General features: G+C 39.8%; 1 protein-coding gene across 1 annotated transcript; it reads left to right on the plus strand.

The window, feature by feature from the left end:
• Positions 1 to 2,449: 2,449 nt before the first annotated feature.
• On the plus strand, positions 2,450 to 9,769 carry guca1ab.2 (guanylate cyclase activator 1Ab.2). The gene is made up of 4 exons (XM_082139552.1): positions 2,450 to 2,714; positions 7,852 to 8,001; positions 8,169 to 8,259; positions 9,111 to 9,769. Exons 1-4 carry the CDS (start codon positions 2,517 to 2,519, stop codon positions 9,248 to 9,250), a joined length of 579 nt encoding a protein of 192 aa, XP_081995678.1. The 5' UTR covers positions 2,450 to 2,516; the 3' UTR covers positions 9,251 to 9,769.
• Positions 9,770 to 18,068: the final 8,299 nt, after the last annotated feature.

An 18,068-nucleotide genomic window follows, 5' to 3' on the forward strand; every position in this document is an offset into this window, starting at 1 on the left:
CTCAGGAGACAGTGATGCTCAGAACAGCAGATCCAGCTGTAGTCCACCGTCACCGTCAGGGCTTCGGCTCAGGAGACAGTGATCCTCAGAACAGCAGACCCAGCTGTAGTCCACCGTCACCGTCAGGGTTTCGGCTCAGGAGACAGTGATGCTCAGAACAGCAGATCCAGCTGTAGTCCACCGTCACCGTCAGGGTTTCGGCTCAGGAGACAGTGATGCTCAGAACAGCAGATCCAGCTGTAGTCCACCGTCACCGTCAGGGCTTCGGCTCAGGAGACAGTGATGCTCAGAAGAGCAGATCCAGCTGTAGTCCACCGTCACCATCAGGGCTTCGGCTCAGGAGACAGTGATGCTCAGAAGAGCAGATCCAGCTGTAGTCCACCGTCACCATCAGGGCTTCGGCTCAGGAGACAGTGATGCTCAGAAGAGCAGATCCAGCTGTAGTCCACCGTCACCATCAGGCTTTCATCAAGTGCAGTCCATGACCGATGTCAGCCAGGCTCGCTCTGCTCGTGTTCACTGCAAGTGTTTGGATTGTTCTATTAAAGCTCAATATAATCTTTGAGGCCGGTATTATGGTATCTGCAACACGTCCTATGGAAGGGAAGATTCTGATGTGGTTCTCCAAGATCCTCCAATCAGCACCGGCTCATCAGCGAAAGCCAGAGTCGTTACCGGACCTTATGTGTGACCATGTTCACCTTCATGCTCTCAGCAGTTACTACATTAAATTGTGTACTTTTTTTTTATGTATTTTTTTACATATTTAAAGACTGTTTTAAAGTTTAATCAACTCTGGAAAGTTAATGGCATTAAATAAAAAAGGCAATATGAATCAAATTAACATTTGTATGTTGTTTCCTTTCCTCCTGAATCTTCTTCCTCATACATCTACAAGGGGTTTCTTTACCACTGCCACCTTTGCTTTGCTCGTGGAGAGTTTATAATCATCATTATTTGGAGCAAAATATAAAAATGTCTTGGTGTGTGTTTAACTATGCATGGCATATAGTCGAAGAACCTCCTGACACAAAGCCGTGGATCATGGAATCAACTCAGTTGTTACTCAAATGATCAAGCTTGTTATGCTACACTTCACATTCTGAGCAGAAATCAAGCATGACTTTATCTGCAAGAGACGAGTAATGATGTGAACCACACCTGTAATCCGCAGGTAGACTTCCTGTTCACTCGAAAGGAGCTTTACCTCAAATGTGGGTTTTGTGCATGTATTTTTTCTACTGAGGTATCAAGCGAACACAGGAATAGAGGGACGAACACACACATGTAAAGGCTGTTGTGCATGACGGGTTCCAGACAATGTTTTTTTTATTTACATATTCTGATTTGTAACCAGTAAGAGTTGCCCGTCGCAAATCACTTAAAGCATTATTTAAATAAATCCATGTGTGTCATGCTTATATGCTTATATTTTATTAGTCTGTGCTGAAAGCAAGAAAAGCTATATAAGAGTAGGTGCCCCTCGTAAATATTACTGTAGTAAGACAGAATGGATCAGTGAAACCGCATTAACCGATGCAAAATCTCTAAATAAAGGCGTAACGGTGCTGTTTTTGTTATGTACTGGTAAGGGGAAAAATGCAACAATGTTTTTTAACGCTATGCTGATCAACTATGAACAATGAGCCATCAATGTATGTATTTTATATAATTATTTAAAAAAAATGATATATATTTCCGTGTTTACACTGGATGCGAGTGGCACAATAGCGTGTGATTTCAAATGTTGAAGGTTCATCATATAGACGTAAGGAAGACGGCTCGTTAACTACTAAAAACGGTCGTTCAATGCGATATTTACCAGATGCTACGATCTTTCACAGACGTCTCTGTGATGTACGTGTGCCATCTGGGTATTTATTTATTTATTTTAGGTTTATTTAACAGGGACAATGCACACTCATAATACATAAATGAATGTAGTGTGCCAGAATTAGCCAAAAGGCTATTTTACATCTGCTGTCCCTGGACAGATCTTAATGTCACACATAAAATAAAATTATTGAAATAGTACATACAGGTTAATATGAATATAGAAAATAATAATAATAAAAAAAAACTAAATCAACATATAAAATAGAACAATTGGTCAAACTCAGCAACACCAACACACACATACACACACACAAGCCAAACTGTCTTGCTTCACTTCAGATGGATGAATAGATAAGATGGATTGATTCATTGATAGATAGATAGAACGGTTGGGTGGATAGGACAGATATATATATAGGAACGGATGGTTGGACGGATGGATATATATAGTTAAATGGATAGATAGATTCAGCTGTGTGCAGCTGACCGTTAATTCGCGCTAATTCTCTGAAAACAACAGCCAGTTCGGTGATCCCGGGCCCCTCGCGCGGGGATTGGTCGAGACTCACTAACCCTATCCCACGCGCTGAGCTCGTCACTCAGTCAGTGTGTGAGTGTGTGAGGGGAACCCAGGACCGAACGCCTGATCTCTCCCGGTCCTCCTCCGGTACAGCGGCATCATGGGGAACGCGCCCGGTTCGTCTCTGGAGGAGCTGAGCGCGTGCGAGTCGCACCAGTGGTACCGGAAGTTCATGACCGAGTGTCCGTCCGGTCAGCTCACGTTCTACGAGTTCAAGAAGTTCTTCGGGCTGAAGAATCTGTCGGAGTCCTCAAACCAGTACGTCACGACCATGTTCAAGACCTTCGACATGAACGATGTAAGAAACGCATTTATTTTTTTTAGCAATTGTAATTTTAGCTCAGAATATCCACCCTGTTATAAATGTTTGTGAAAGTAATTCATGTTTGTATTTAAAGTTATTTTGCAATTATTGTTTCCCATCTAAATCCAGTTCAAACTAAAGTATTGGGCACCTTTTAGGCATTTGTATCTGAAAACGAAAAAAGTTAAATTAGGCCTATGTGTTTGTGAGAAAGTAGGTCGAATTCTTGCACAATATTAATATTTTCTGATATTTTATTAACTGATATGCTTTTAAAGGTACACAGAGCCAATAAACTACAACCATAAACGGTTGTTCATTTGTCTCTATAACGGTGGACATTTGTGATCCTCCATTTCATTTATTTTGCTTAATAAATGGTGAAATTTATTTATCTGAGCTTGACCACACAAAATAGATTTTCTACATGATTTTATGATGGCAAAAAGACACCGAATACCAGGAACGACCCAATAACGAATAATAATAATAATATTTGGTTATTCAGATATTTAAAACGTTATTGATATTTCATTGTAAGTTATGTAGTTTTGTTTTCAGGAAAGTAATGAATTATTTAATATTTATGACAGGAGTTTCAGGTAATTGTAAGTGTAAAGTCAGCATAAGTGCTGATATAGCGAGGGTTAAATGAGGTGCGTTTCCTCACGTCCCTTCAGCTGAGGATTGTGGGTAATGAGATATACGTTAATACGGTAAAGTCAGCTAAACAGCAGCACTGCACAGGTCAGAGATCCTCACTGAATCCCATCAGAGCCGCTAATCTGGTTAACTGAGGGGTTCGTGTCCTCAGAACCAGGCTTTATTTGTGTGTGTGTCTGTTATTCGCATATCTCTCGAACCGTCCGACAGATTTCAAACTTGACAGGTGTCTTGCTACGGGCACGAGTAAGTGCAGTGCCAAGTTTGACATTGTTTGGATTAGAAATGCAAAAAATAAAAATATCATTGAATATATATCGGTAAAAGAAGCACACACTGGCTTTTGCCGCTCTAGCCGCTGGCCACTCCCCCTCTCGCTGGCCACTCCCCCTCTCACACTGACACTGAGTTTCTCGGAGTTCACTGTGTATCCTGCTCCCTGAATCGTGTAGTTCAATTTTCCACATTTATTGTATGTCATTATGTCAGTATCTGTATTTGCTTTCTACCATGCACAAATAAAAATGTCACTGAACTTTTGCTGTGTAATTATAACAATGAGCACTCAAACACACCAAACCAACAATTACTAAAAACACACACAAAAACTGATATTGCATGGGCATTTTGCACTAGTATATTTAATTCTATCAAATTTTAAATGCACTGTATGAACATTAATAAAAATGATAGAATTATAATTTATAAATTAATATAAATAAAACAAATCATACATTGGTATATTAATAAACATTACTAGCAAGTCAGAATAATTGCTTAAGGGGGCGGGGTTTAGTTTGAGAAGGGGCGGGGTTTAGTCCGTGAAGGGGCAGAGTTTAGTTTGAGAAGGGGCGGGGTTTAGTTCGAGAAGAGGCGGGACATCAACAGATTTTATGTTTTAATAATCGTTCTATTTCCATGAGAAAAGGAAAGTCCACACTATGGATATAACGACGACGACACTGATGAACGATAACATCGAACGAGAACAAAACATTGACAGCCAATCAGAATCCATCCTGTTTGGTGGAAGGGGAGTTATGGTGTGGAGGGGGGTTATGGTGTGGGGTTGTTTGGTGGAGGGGGTTATGGTTTGGAGGGAGGTTATGGTGTGGGGTTGTTTGGTGGAGGGGGGGTTATGGTGTGAAGGGGGGTTATGGTGTGGGGTTGTCTGGTGGAGGGGGGTTATGGTGTGGAGGGAGGTTATGGTGTGGGGTTGTTTGGTGGAGGGGGGGTTATGGTGTGGAGGGGGGGTTATGGTGTGGAGGGGGGTTATGGTGTGGGGTTGTTTGGTGGAGGGGGGGTTATGGTTTGGAGGGGGGGGTTATGGTGTGGAGGGGGGGTTATGGTGTGGAGGGGGGGTTATGGTGTGGAGGGGGGGTTATGGTGTGGGGTTGTTTGGTGGAGGGGGGGTTATGGTGTGGAGGGGGGGGTTATGGTGTGGAGGGGGGGGTTATGGTGTGAAGGGGGGTTATGGTGTGGGGTTGTTTGGTGGAGGGGGGTTATGGTGTGGAGGGAGGTTATGGTGTGGGGTTGTTTGGTGGAGGGAGGGTTATGGTGTGGAGGGGGGGGTTATGGTGTGGAGGGGGGGTTATGGTGTGGAGGGGGGTTATGGTGTGGAGGGGGGTTATGGTGTGGAGGGAGGTTATGGTGTGGGGTTGTTTGGTGGAGGGAGGGTTATGGTGTGGAGGGGGGGGTTATGGTGTGGAGGGGGGGTTATGGTGTGGAGGGGGGTTATGGTGTGGAGGGGGGGTTATGGTGTGGAGGGGGGGTTATGGTGTGGAGGGGGGGTTATGGTGTTTTAGATAAAAAGCCAAGTCTAAAGGCCCGTACGACGTTTAACGCCTCGTGACTAAACAAAGGGTGCACACCGACGCGAAAAACGCCACGTGTAAAAGCGTAATTTTTATTAAACGCCTCGGGTTCGTTTTTTTGGTTTGACGCGCCGCGTCAAAAACTATCCGACCAATGAGATTGGCGGTTTTGCTCACGTGTCTGGAGCTTCTGAAGTTACAGTAAAACACATCTTGGGGGCGCTCAAACACAAAACGGTCTTGCCGAGCACACATACGTAACAGCGAAGAAGATATACGCCAAGTAGCGTCTACACTGCCCATAGACAGACACTGCCGGGAAGAAATGACGAGGAAGATGCAAGGCAAGATGAATGTAGAGCTGTTGGTGTCGGAATAAAGAACTATATGACAAACGCGACAGCGACTACAAAAATCTTGTTAAAAGAGAACTGTTATGGAGTGGTATTGCAGAGTATATACTGTTATGGAGTGGTATTGCAGAGTATATACTGTTATGGAGTGGTATTGTATTTCTGTTTTACATTAAGCGCCATCTAATGTCAGGGAATGAATTTGCATGTTCACTCGGCTCATCGTCAGCGAAAATCGCTTGGGTGTGAACACAAAAAACGCGTTGAAAAACGCTGGCGAATAACGCGCGCCGATATTCGTCCCGGTGTGTACGGGCCTTAACTCGTTCACTGTTGCGGCCAAAGCCATTTCAAACAACTGGTGTTCATCCAGAGCCATCTTGCAATGTTTACTAATGACTTCAACGTCGCAGCGCTGTCGTCATCTGTTTAGCTCCGCCTATATCAGATAACCCGATGTGATTGGTGCAGCTCAGATCGAGGGGCATATTTAATGAGCATCATTACTCGACACCAGAGTAACTCACTGAGCAAATTCAACTTGTGTCTCACGAGAACTCTGGATTACCAGCGGATTAAAAAACTGGATTAAAAAACTGGATGACTAGTAATTTCCTACTACTAAACTCTGTAAAAACATAGATTCTAATTATTGGACAAAAAACTTCCTCATGTAATAACCTAGAATACTGTCTAACACTTGATGGCTGCTCTGTCAAGTCTTCGTCGTCGGTTAGGAACCTGGGTGTGCTCTTTGATACCAATCTTTCATTTGAAAGTCACGTGTCTAGTATCTGTAAAACCGCATTTTTCCATCTTAAAAATATATCTAAATTACGTCATATGATCTCATTGACAAATGCGGAACAATTAGTTCATGCGTTCATGACCTCAAGGCTAGATTATTGTAATGCTCTACTGGGTGGTTGCCCTGTACGCTTAATAAACAAACTACAGCTGGTCCAAAACACAGCAGCTCGAGTTCTTACCAGAACCAGGAAGTATGACCATATTAGCCCAGTTCTGTCAACACTTTTTACAATTTTTATTTAACCTTTATTTAACCAGATGATCTCATTGAGATTTAAAACCTTTTTTTCAAGAGAGACCTGGCCAAAATGGCAGCATATTAACAGTGCATAGTTACAAATACGATCACCAAGCATACGCACAACAACAAGGAACATTTAAACAAGATCCTCAAGATACATAAACAAACAACATCAGACTACTTAAAAGTACAATTTATACCTACCATTAGTTATTTTTAAAACAGTGACCATAATTTATGGCATCACTGCATTGGCTCCCTATTAAACATCGTATACATTTTTTAAATATTGCAAGGCAATAACACATTATAGACTTCTATAATTCAATGTTAGGCTGCATAGATCAGGTCAGCCGGAACCGGGAACACTTCCCATAAATCCTGATGTACTCGTTACATCATAAGAAGAATGGCATCTACGCTAATTTTAGTCTCTCTGTTTATCCCGAGGTTTACCGCAGTCCGCCGGATCCAGACCGGATCCAGACCGGATCCAGATCTAATGAAGGACCTATGCCTGGACGCATTGACAGCGCAGTCCTGAAATGTCAACTAGTCTCTCCCTATGGAGGATCCCTTTACCACTCTACAGATAAAGCATTGGTGGGATAATTCCGATTCGCGTGGCTACGTGGAAGCGCAAAAAATTCTGTATTATTAATTTTAAGGCCAGACAAGTAGTTGGTTTGTAGGGAAGGACTACACGCCTGCGCACATATCTTCAAACGCACATACCTATAGACTGAACTCGTAATACGCATGTGCACGCCATCGGCGTTCTCACAGGTTCGCGTTTTTGAAGTTTGCGTTAAAACTGTGTCGTGTTAGCGGCCCCTAAGTTAATAACTAATGATTGTTGCGACGGAAGTGAATCAATCAAACTAACTTTAGCTGGACAATAACTTTATTCTAGAGCTGCTGTAAAGCCAAAACACTTTACTTGAATTTCCTATTATCAATGTAAAGCTGCTTTGGAACAATCTACATTGTTAAAAGCGCTATATAAATGACTTGACTTGACAAAGCAGGTCCATAAACACATGGATGAGGAGTCTGGTGTGGAGGAACTGGACTGGCCTGCACAGAGTCCTGACCTCAACCCCATAGAACAGCTTTGGGATGAACTAGAGCGAGACTGAGAGCTTCTCGTCCAACATCATCAAAAACATCCCAAAACATTTGTGTTTAAACAGATCCATATGTGGTCCAGTATAATAGTTTGATGTGTGTGTGTGTGTGTGTGTGGTCAGGACGGCTGTATAGACTTCATGGAGTACGTGGCTGCTCTGAGTCTGGTCCTGAAGGGAGGCGTTCAGCAGAAGTTACGCTGGTACTTCAAACTCTACGACATGGACGGCAGCGGATGCATCGAGCGCGACGAGCTGCTGCTGATCTTCAAGGTTTGAGGACGTGATTCTCTTCAGCGCTCCTGCTGGAGGAACCAGATTAAACCAGTAACACCCTCCATCTGTGCTGAACATCATCTTATGAGGACTCTGAGTCTGTGTAAGAGGATCCTCAGGACTCACTGAACTCACTTTCATCCGCTGTTGTTTTTCTGCTTCAGGCCATTCGAGCCATTAGTGGAATAGAGCAGGAGGTTTCAGCAGAAGAGTTCACTGACATGGTGTTCGACAAGATTGATCTGAATGGAGATGGTAATCTATCTATCTATCCATCCATCCATCCATCCATCCATCCATCCATCCACCCATCCATCCATCCACCCATCCACCCATCCATCCATCCATCCACCCATCCACCCATCCATCCATCCATCCATCCATCTTATGCTGTAGAGTCACAGTGCTGCTGTAATCAATAGGGTAACCCTAACTCAGAGATTAGGCTCTAAATGAGTTCAGTGATTCAGATCAAATGATTATTATGTGAAAACATAACCAACACCACCTCATCGTCTTTTCTCTTTGTTCATCTTGCTATTACAACTCAGTTACAGCAGCCAAACAAAATCTAATGTTAATAATTTAAGGATCAAGAGCCCAACTAAAGCAAACACTGATCATCATAATGGTGACTTTTCTCCTTTGGTGATTCAGCTTGTTAACATCAGGTGTCTTCAGTAACGCTCAATCATCACTCAATTAATCACTTAATTATCTCATTAACTTTAACACTGCTTCAGTGTTCCTTTAACACTCTTATTTGAAACACTTTTAACACTCTTGAGCAGCGGTTCTCAATCCTGGTCCTCGAGGGCCACTTTCCTGCAGAGTTTAGCTCCAACCCTAATCAAACACACCTGAACCAGCTAATTAAGCTTTTCAGGTTTACTAGAGAGCTAAAGGCAGGTGAGTTTGATCAAGGTTGGAGCTAAACTCTGCAGGAAAGTGGCCCTCGAGGACCAGGATTGAGAACCCCTGCTCTTGAGTGTGGTCTCAGATAATCTCCCAGAAGAGTTCATTTATCACTGGAGTTTTTGCAATGCATCTGTCTTTCTGAATTAATGCTAATGCTACAGTATAAATCTGTAACTGTGTGTGTTTAGGGGTTCTGTCTCTGGATGAGTTCATGGAGGGAATCCAGGCGGACGAGGAGCTCTTGAAGATGTTGACCCAGACTTTAGATCTGTCTCATATCATCAACAAGATCTACAGCGAGATCAACTCTGAGCAGAAGGTCACCTGACCCAGACCAGCCCGAGATCATGATGAAGATGATGATGATGATGAAGATGATGATGAAGATGATGACGGTAGCGCTGGCTCTGGTTCTGTGAGCGGCGTCTGGACTCGACTGTTGAGTGAAGAGGTTTAAACCCTCGACACATCAGATATTAACAGGATTAACTGTGTCGGACTGAACTTTAAGAGCCAACAGCTGATTATTCTCCTGTAATCTCACAGAATTACGTTAGTGAAACTAGAGCAAACCCTTTAAGTGCACTTATGTATGTTTCCTCTGTTCGAATCGTTCCTGTGAAATACAACATTTCTTCAGTCCTGTGATGTTTCTCAGGGGAATCACAATTATTTTTATGTGAAAAAAAAAACTTGCAGTATTATATTTTGTAGGACACATTTATAATGTTATTACTCTTTTCAAAATAAAACATGAAACGTGTTCATTGTATGCAGAATAATAACCATAAACAGCCTAAAAATATGCAACATGATATATTGTATTGACAATTTTGTATTTACGTCCAAAATATTTGTACTAAAATTATAACTTCAAATAAAATACATTGTATTATTTATATTAAAGTATTTATTAATATTATGAATTAGCTTTTATTTTTATATTTTCAGGTTGAGTAATTTTATGTTTTTGTCATAATACTAATAATTCTTATTATTTAAATATTTAAATATACCTTTATTTTTTTATTTGATTAATTACACTTATTTATTTCAGTTATTTGCCAAGTCAACATTTCAAATTTTTCTAAGTTTTTATGTAATTTTTATGCTTTATTTTAATGAACAAAAACAAGTTAGATTTAGTTAACTAGACTGCTAATAATACATGTAGTGTCAGCACTTTCTTACAGGGAATATAATAAACTCTATTTTATTTTGCACTTTTAAAGAAATCTCAAGGTGATTACACAGAAATAAGTAAACCAACATGATAAAATCAAATTAAATAAAAACTATATTAAAGTTTTGGGTCAGTTAGATGTTTTAATGTTCATGAAAGACTCTCTTCTGCTCACCAAACCTGAATTTATTTGATCAAAAATACAGAAAAAACTGTTAAATATTATTCCAGTGTAAATCATCTGTTTTCTATGTGAATATACAGTAAAGTGTAAAAGTGTAATTTTACTCCAGTCTTCAGTGTCACATGATCCTTCAGAAATCATTCTAATATGATGATTTGATGATGGACAGCCAGGAATGATGAAGATGATGAAGAAGATGATGAGCTCGACTGAGGAGGTGTAACCCTCGGCACATCAGATATTAACAGTATTTACCGTGTTTTACTGTGGTGATCTCAGCTGGACTGCATTATTTATTCTCCTGAACTCATAGATTAGAGTTAGTGAGGATAAAGTCATCAAGACTAGACTTATTGAAGTGCACTTATACATGCATTACACATTAAATCACTGTTAAACAACCTGTAAAATGCATTATAGCAAGAGATCATTTAAAGTGACAAACCAAGAAGTGACATCATTTCAGTCGTGAGCTTACGTTTCCAGCTACAAGCTAGACATTTATGTAGAAGCATAACTGTCATATTAAGAAAAATCTATTTGAAAGGGGATTACCAATTGGATATGAATGCAAGGCTGTACAAGAAAACTCAATGTTGCAACTGTAGCGCCCTCTACCTGTCTCTCTCTTGTGATCAAGTAGGACAGTTCACCAGATTCATGAACTATATGCCTAAAGATGTTGAAGTCAGGCCCATCTGGTGTCACTAAATTAATTAATTCTCCTGTAGAAAATTACTTATAATAAAATCTACACTCACATATATGATTAAACTGTCATGTATTAACTCTTTTGAAAAAATAAAACTCTTTGAAAGTAACAAAATGTAAAGGATTTAATTAAAATAAAAGAGTAAAATTATCTAAAATAAACAAATGATAAGAATTTGATTAATTCACAGTCACATCTCTGTTTTTTCTTTTTCTTTTTAATTACTGCATTTGTCTCTGTCACAAATACACTTTAAATGAGATAAATAAAGAGTATCCAGTTGGCACACACACACACACACACACACACACACACACGTTGCAGGCCTGAGACGTTGCTGGAGTACGTGGTGGCCATGGAAACAGTAAACTGGCCTCTTCTCTCTCCTGAGCGGGAAAAATAAACTCAAATGAAGGTACCTGTTGTTTTTTTGCCTTTTTTTTTTTATTGTTACAGGACAGTATAGCGTGGACAGGACAGGAAGCGAGGTGGGAGAGACGGGAGACGGGATCGGGAAAGATCCACGAGCTGGACTCGAACTCGAGCGGACCGCGAGGCCATCGGCGACGACATGAAGGTAACGTTACTGTGTTTAAACTATTATAAATTAAAACGGAACTCTGCAGCACAGTAGTTGGCAGTTTTTAAATGATCCATTTTTACACAGCACACAAAATTTTAGCGGTCGTATTTTAACTACTTTAAAATTGCCTTTTTTTGGTCAGTTATAGGGGAGCGCCCGGCACAACGTAACACGGGTCTAGTTGTCACACTTGTTTTAAATACTTCCACACATGCTAGCATGACGAAACTTGGTGTATTTACTAGATGCCATATCAACACTATAAAGAGAAAAAATTGCGGCAAAATAAAAAATGTTTTCGAAGATATCCATAGACATTTATTAAACCATAGCAAAAGTAGCCTACATTTCTTACTTTAGTTAATTTTGCATCTCTATTTTTTGTGTTCATTTAAAATTAGACAAATCTGATATTATTTTAATCTCCAATATGTTATTTAACAATTGAGATAGTTCTTTAATGCTTCGCTAACTAGCAGAAGATGCCAGCAGCCATGTCACCCTGTAGCCCAAGACTGGTTGCCCACTGAAGCTAAGCAGGGCTGAGCCTGGTTAGTACCTGGATGGGAGACCTCCTGAGAAAACCAGGTTGCTGCTGGTAGAGGTGTTAGTGAGGCCAGTAGAGGGCGCTCACCCTGTGGTCTGTGTGGGTCCTAACGCCCCAGTATAGTGATGGGGACACTATACTGTCAAAGAGCACCGTCCTTCGGATGAGACGTTAAACCGAGGTCCTGACTCTCTGTGGTCATTAAAAATCCCAGGATGTCTTTCGAAAGAGTAGGGGTGTAACCCCGGCATCCTGGCCAAATTTGCCCAGTGGCCTCTGTCCATCATGGCCTCCTAAATATCCCCATATACTGATTGGCCTCATCACTGTCTCCTCTCCACCAGTAAGCTGGTGTGTGGTGGGCGTTCTGGCGCAATATGGCTGCCGTCGCATCATCCAAGTGGATGCTGCACATTGGTGGTGGTTGAGGAGATTCCCCCCTTCTATGTAAAGCGCTTTGAGTGCAGAGAAAAGCGCTATATAAATGTAATGAATTATTATTATTATTATTATAGAAGACACTAGCCGGGTTTTAAACCCCAGTTGTGCAGGCGGGGCATGTTGTCACACTGCGTTACAATGAGCCTCTAGTAGAACTATGCTATTATATTCTATACTTTTATTAATTCTATTGAGAAAACATGAGAAAAAGGTGAATAAAGACTGAGAGTCAATGTTCAGAAATTACTAGGCCTAATTATTTATTTGTTTTGAACTATGTTGTATAGCTGTGTTTTCATGTGTTCGTAGCCAAAACTCAAAAATGAGTTTATATTTAATTATAAAAAATTTCCATTATTTTATATGCAAAAGTTAATAATTGTATTTTATTACATTGTTTGTCTTGTATATTTTTTTTATTAGATCAGATAACATTGTATGCTGTCATATGGTCATGTTACAATGAACCCCACCTATGGGGCATGTTGTCACATTTCACTTCCATTCTTTCGGGGTATGTCAAGAAAAAAGTATATACTGTATTAATAAAACAAAACCACATAATTGTACTAGACATGTGGGAAAAAATAAATACTCTGAACCATAAGTAGATTTACACAAACTGAGAAAGTCAAAAAGCGTTACTTTGTGCCCCGCTCTCCCCTATACATGAATATTTGTTGAAGACGACACAGACATCAAGACAATATAAATATAAGTTCACTCACCTAGTCTGTAGGCTATACGGAGCCCCTAAAGGGACCTTTGCAAAAATAAAATTATACAGACTATATGAGCTTTATATATTTATATATTTCATATATATTTCGTTTGTTAAGTTAGTAATGTTTTTAATTAATTTATGAAGCCTCTGCAAATTTATCGTTACATTATATTATGCCATCATTTACTGTGCAGGCAATTAGCTTACTTCGCTGTAAATAGAAAAGCCTGACAATATCACAGCTAAATACCTTTAAGTATTGTGGTATTCCGCCATGTTTCTCACTGACACCCACAGCTCGTATTTACGACATTGTGGTGACGTTCATGTGCGTTCAACTCCTAAACACGATCTTTACGAGATGACCTGAACGCACCAACAGTCTGTATTAGTGATCTGTGCCGCTAAATAATTAAGATTGGCTGCGATGTTGGAAGAACATACACAGAGAACTCAGTTACAAAACAAAATAATTCAAACTCGTGTGACTTACACACATTAGTTACTAGACACAATATGATGAATTATCGATTAAACAGCTTCTTATCTACCGCAATCTCTCAGCTTATAAGCCAATAAAATAAAGACCTTTCTTTTTGTTAATAGCACGTTTTCCACATGTTTATAGCAATCAAACTTGATATATGATCGCATCCGTAAAGGCACACACACAGGCTGAATCTGAAATCACCCCCTTTACCCTCAAATAGCGCATTATTTGAGGGAACGGCCATTTGTAGTGGTGTCCGAATCCGTAGTGGATGTTATTGAGTGCACTCATTCAATCCCACAATGCACCGCAATAACGAGTATACAACCGATGTATGCTCAACGGCTGTCCGAATTCACTCTCGTTTTTATCCACTCCTTCAAGTGAACAGTATTAGTGGACTAACGTAGGGAATAGTGAATGAGGGTTTTGGGGGGCGATTTCGGATTCAGCCGTAGTTTACATCAAAATATATTGCTGTATACTCACATTCACATTTTAGCTCTGGGCCAGATCCAAACAAAAACAAAAAATGAATAAAAGAAAATGGAGGACAGCTGGAAGAAAACAAAACTAGAGGTATTTCACATTGCATGAAAGGTTAGTGACTCCAATTACTAAAAGGTCTTGCAAATGGCAAGATCGGTTTACTTTTATACCTTCTTAAAAGAAAACGAGCACAACCCTATTTAACACAGTGGCTAAATCAACAAGTAATAAAGCATGAATAGGTTTAGACATCGCAACAGCACAACATGGATTTATGAGAGTAATGGGCCTCGTTCCCTAATAACTGCGTGGATTATTTTTCTATTAACTGCATTTTTCGCATCCGTAGCAAGAATTTTTAATGGTTTTTGACATTTCAGAGCCACCGAATGACGAATACGAAAAAACGCATACGAAAATTTCAGACTCAGTGTGCAAGGACCTTAACTCGGAGAACTCAGCTATAACGCAGCTTAGCTTACTCTTTAACTGTATATGATGGAATATATTTAAGATTAAATTAAATTGTATTATTTAATCATTTTATTATATAGCCTAATTTTATGGATTATATAATACAATTACTGCACCATACTTTCAATATAATTATGGTCGTGTTAGAATGAATTTCTTAACATGATTATAAGGCCGTTCAGAGTAAGTGCTTTTTGCGTTTGTGTGGTTTCAGATGTTCCTATATTTTTTTCGTAAATTTAGAATAAATTAAATTACGAATTTTTTGTGAATCGGATTTCGTTCATATATGCGTGACATTTCATGCACACATTTGTGCATATGCATGCTTCGTGAATGAGACCCACTGACTATGAATTTCTTTACTTAAAAGATTGATACTTTTAGAATGAAAATATTAACCATGCAAACATCTAATACAGTATCAAAATATGATTGGGGAAGAATTGTATAAACTGGTCAAATCATCAAATTCAACTAAGTAAGTGAGTAAACTTTATTTATATAGCACCTATCACAGATAGAATTTATGTATCTATGTATGAGATTATGGGCCCTATTTTAACGATCTGAAACGCAAGTATCAAGCGCGAAACGCAAGTAACTTTGTGGGCGGGTCTTGGCGCTGTTGTTATTATACTGGCAGGACAAATTACTCTTGCGCCCGACACAAATCTAAAATGTGTTGGTCTGAAGTAGCTTCATTATTCATAGGTGTGGTTTGGGCGTAACGTGAAATAAACCAATCAGAGCATCATCACACATTCCCTTTAAGAGCAGGCGCGCTTGTTCCATGGCGGATTGCTATTGTAACGTCAGATTTGCCAGACGCTCGCCAGGAGCGGTTCACAGCCGAGGAGACCGACGTTCTCATCAGGGCCGTAAAACACAGAGAAGTGACATTGGGGATGGAGAAACACACCCACATTAGCTTCGGTTAAACAGGCGTATGATAATTTGGGTAAATGTGAAAGCTAGATTTATGCCTATTTTTTCACATCTTAATGGACACAATGATTTCTCTCGGGTGTTAATATTTTTCCTTGTAATAATGTATGATGTGCAAAAATGAGAACTGATGCGTCTGTGTGTAGATGAGAGAATCAAAGTGTGTGTGTGTTGTGCTCACGCTACATTGATTATGGCCAAGCATGCGCCCTTAAAATAGCATCTGAATAACATGCGCAACGCGCCACTGACTTTAGACTCGGTTTCTCCTGGTCAGTGGCGGAATTGTTTTCTGAAACTGCAAAATAGCACCAGGGAACGTTTGCGTTAGAACACGCCTCCTCTTTTCGCTGAACCGCCCCCGGGAGCGCAAGTTCATTCCCTAATTTACCGACGTGCGTCTGTGGAGGGAAAAGTCCACTGTGCGCGGGTGCAAAATAGGAATGAGACATGCGTCGCTGCACAAAGTCAGTTGTGCTGGGTGCGAGATAGGGCCCTATGTATGTATGTTTCTTTACAAACAGAACAAATTGCTAAAAAAATATCTGCATGTGTTGTTAAACTGTTTGTAAAATGTATTATCTGGTTACTCTTCAGAATAACAACATCACACGATCTGTGTGAATGACACATTTTATTTTATATTTTTGTGCTTGTCACCAGTAAATAACTAAGTATGTGAAAGTACAGCGTAATTTCAAAATAACGTTCAGATTACAGTGAATAACGTTCATATTAAGTCAAGTCAAGTCAAGTTTATTTGTATAGCGCTTTTCACAATACAGATTGTATCAAAGCAGCTTCACAGTATTAAATTAAAATAATACAACAAAGTTTGTTTCAAGAGGAATTTATTGATTGATAAAATTAAATTAAATATCCCCAAAATATCCCCAACTGAGCAAGCCAAAGGCAACAGTAGCAAGGAACCGAAAAACTCCATCAAGTGACCTAATGGTGTCCTAAAACTCCATCAGGTGACCTAATGGAGAAAAAAAAAAAAAAAAAAAAAAAAACCTTGGGAGAACCCAGGCTCAGTCGGGGGCCAGTTCTCCTCTGGCATTTATGAGCTAGAGGCCGGATTGTAGTTTGAACTGTAGGATTATATGAATGCCTGGCTGAAGAGATGCGACTTTAATCTAGTTTTAAACTGGGAGAGCGAGTCTGAACAACGAACAGTATCAGGAAGACTATTCCAGAGTTTTGGAGCCAAATGTGAAAATGCTCTCCCTCCTTTGGTGGTTCTGGATATCCTAGGTATGACCAAAAGCCTTGAATTTAGTGATCTTAAAGAGCGCGATGGATTATAAGGCGATAGAAGATCCGTTAAATAGACTGGAGCTAAGCCGTTTAGGGCTTTATAAGTCAGTAGCAATACCTTGTAATTAATACGGAACTTTATAGGTAACCAATGCAGTGATGATAAAATCGGTGTTATATGATAATATTTTCTTGATCTCGTAAGAACTCTAGCGGCGGCATTTTGGACTAACTGTAGCTTGTTTATTGAGGATGCAGGACAACCAGCTAATAAAGCATTACAGTAATCCAGTCTCGAGGTCATGAATGCATGAACTAACTTTTCTGCATCAGAAACTGATAGCATATTACGTAGCTTAGCAATGTTTCTAAGGTGGAAAAAGGCTGTTTTTGTAACATATGAAATATGATTTTCAAAAGACAGGTTGCAATCGAGTATAACACCCAGGTCTTTTACTGTAGAGGATAAAGTAACAGGACATCCTATGATGTTAAAGTTGTATTGTGCGAGGTTTTGTGGGCGGTTTTTTGAACCGATAAGTATTACCTCTGTCTTGTCTGGATTTAATAAAAGAAAATTACGCGTCATCCAATCTTTTATATCTTTAACACACTCTGTCAATTTGGAAAATTTAGCGTTTTCATCCGGCCGTGATGAAATATATATTTGAGTGTCATCAGCATAACAATGGAAACTAATTCCATGTTTCCTTATAATATTTCCAAGTGGCATCATATATATTGAGAATAACAGAGGGCCCAACACAGATCCCTGCGGCACTCCATAGTTTACTGGAGTTATGATCGATTTTTCTCCATTTAAATAGACAAAATGGTAGCGGTCAGATAGGTATGATTTGAACCAGCTTAGTGCTTGTCCTTGAACACCAGTATAATTTTGTAGTCGATCTAAGAGTAATGTATGATCTATAGTATCGAACGCAGCACTAAGATCAAGTAAAACTAGTATTGAGATACAGCCTTGGTCAGAAGCTAAAAGTAAATCATTTGTGATTTTAACGAGCGCAGTTTCAGTGCTATGATGCGGTCTGAATCCAGACTGAAACTTTTCATAGATATCATTTTGTTGCAAGAAAGAGCCCAGTTGAGC

The sequence above is a fragment of the Leuciscus leuciscus genome (assembly GCF_965113295.1).
Source record: "Leuciscus leuciscus genome assembly, chromosome: 15".
Lineage (NCBI taxonomy): Eukaryota > Metazoa > Chordata > Actinopteri > Cypriniformes > Leuciscidae > Leuciscus > Leuciscus leuciscus.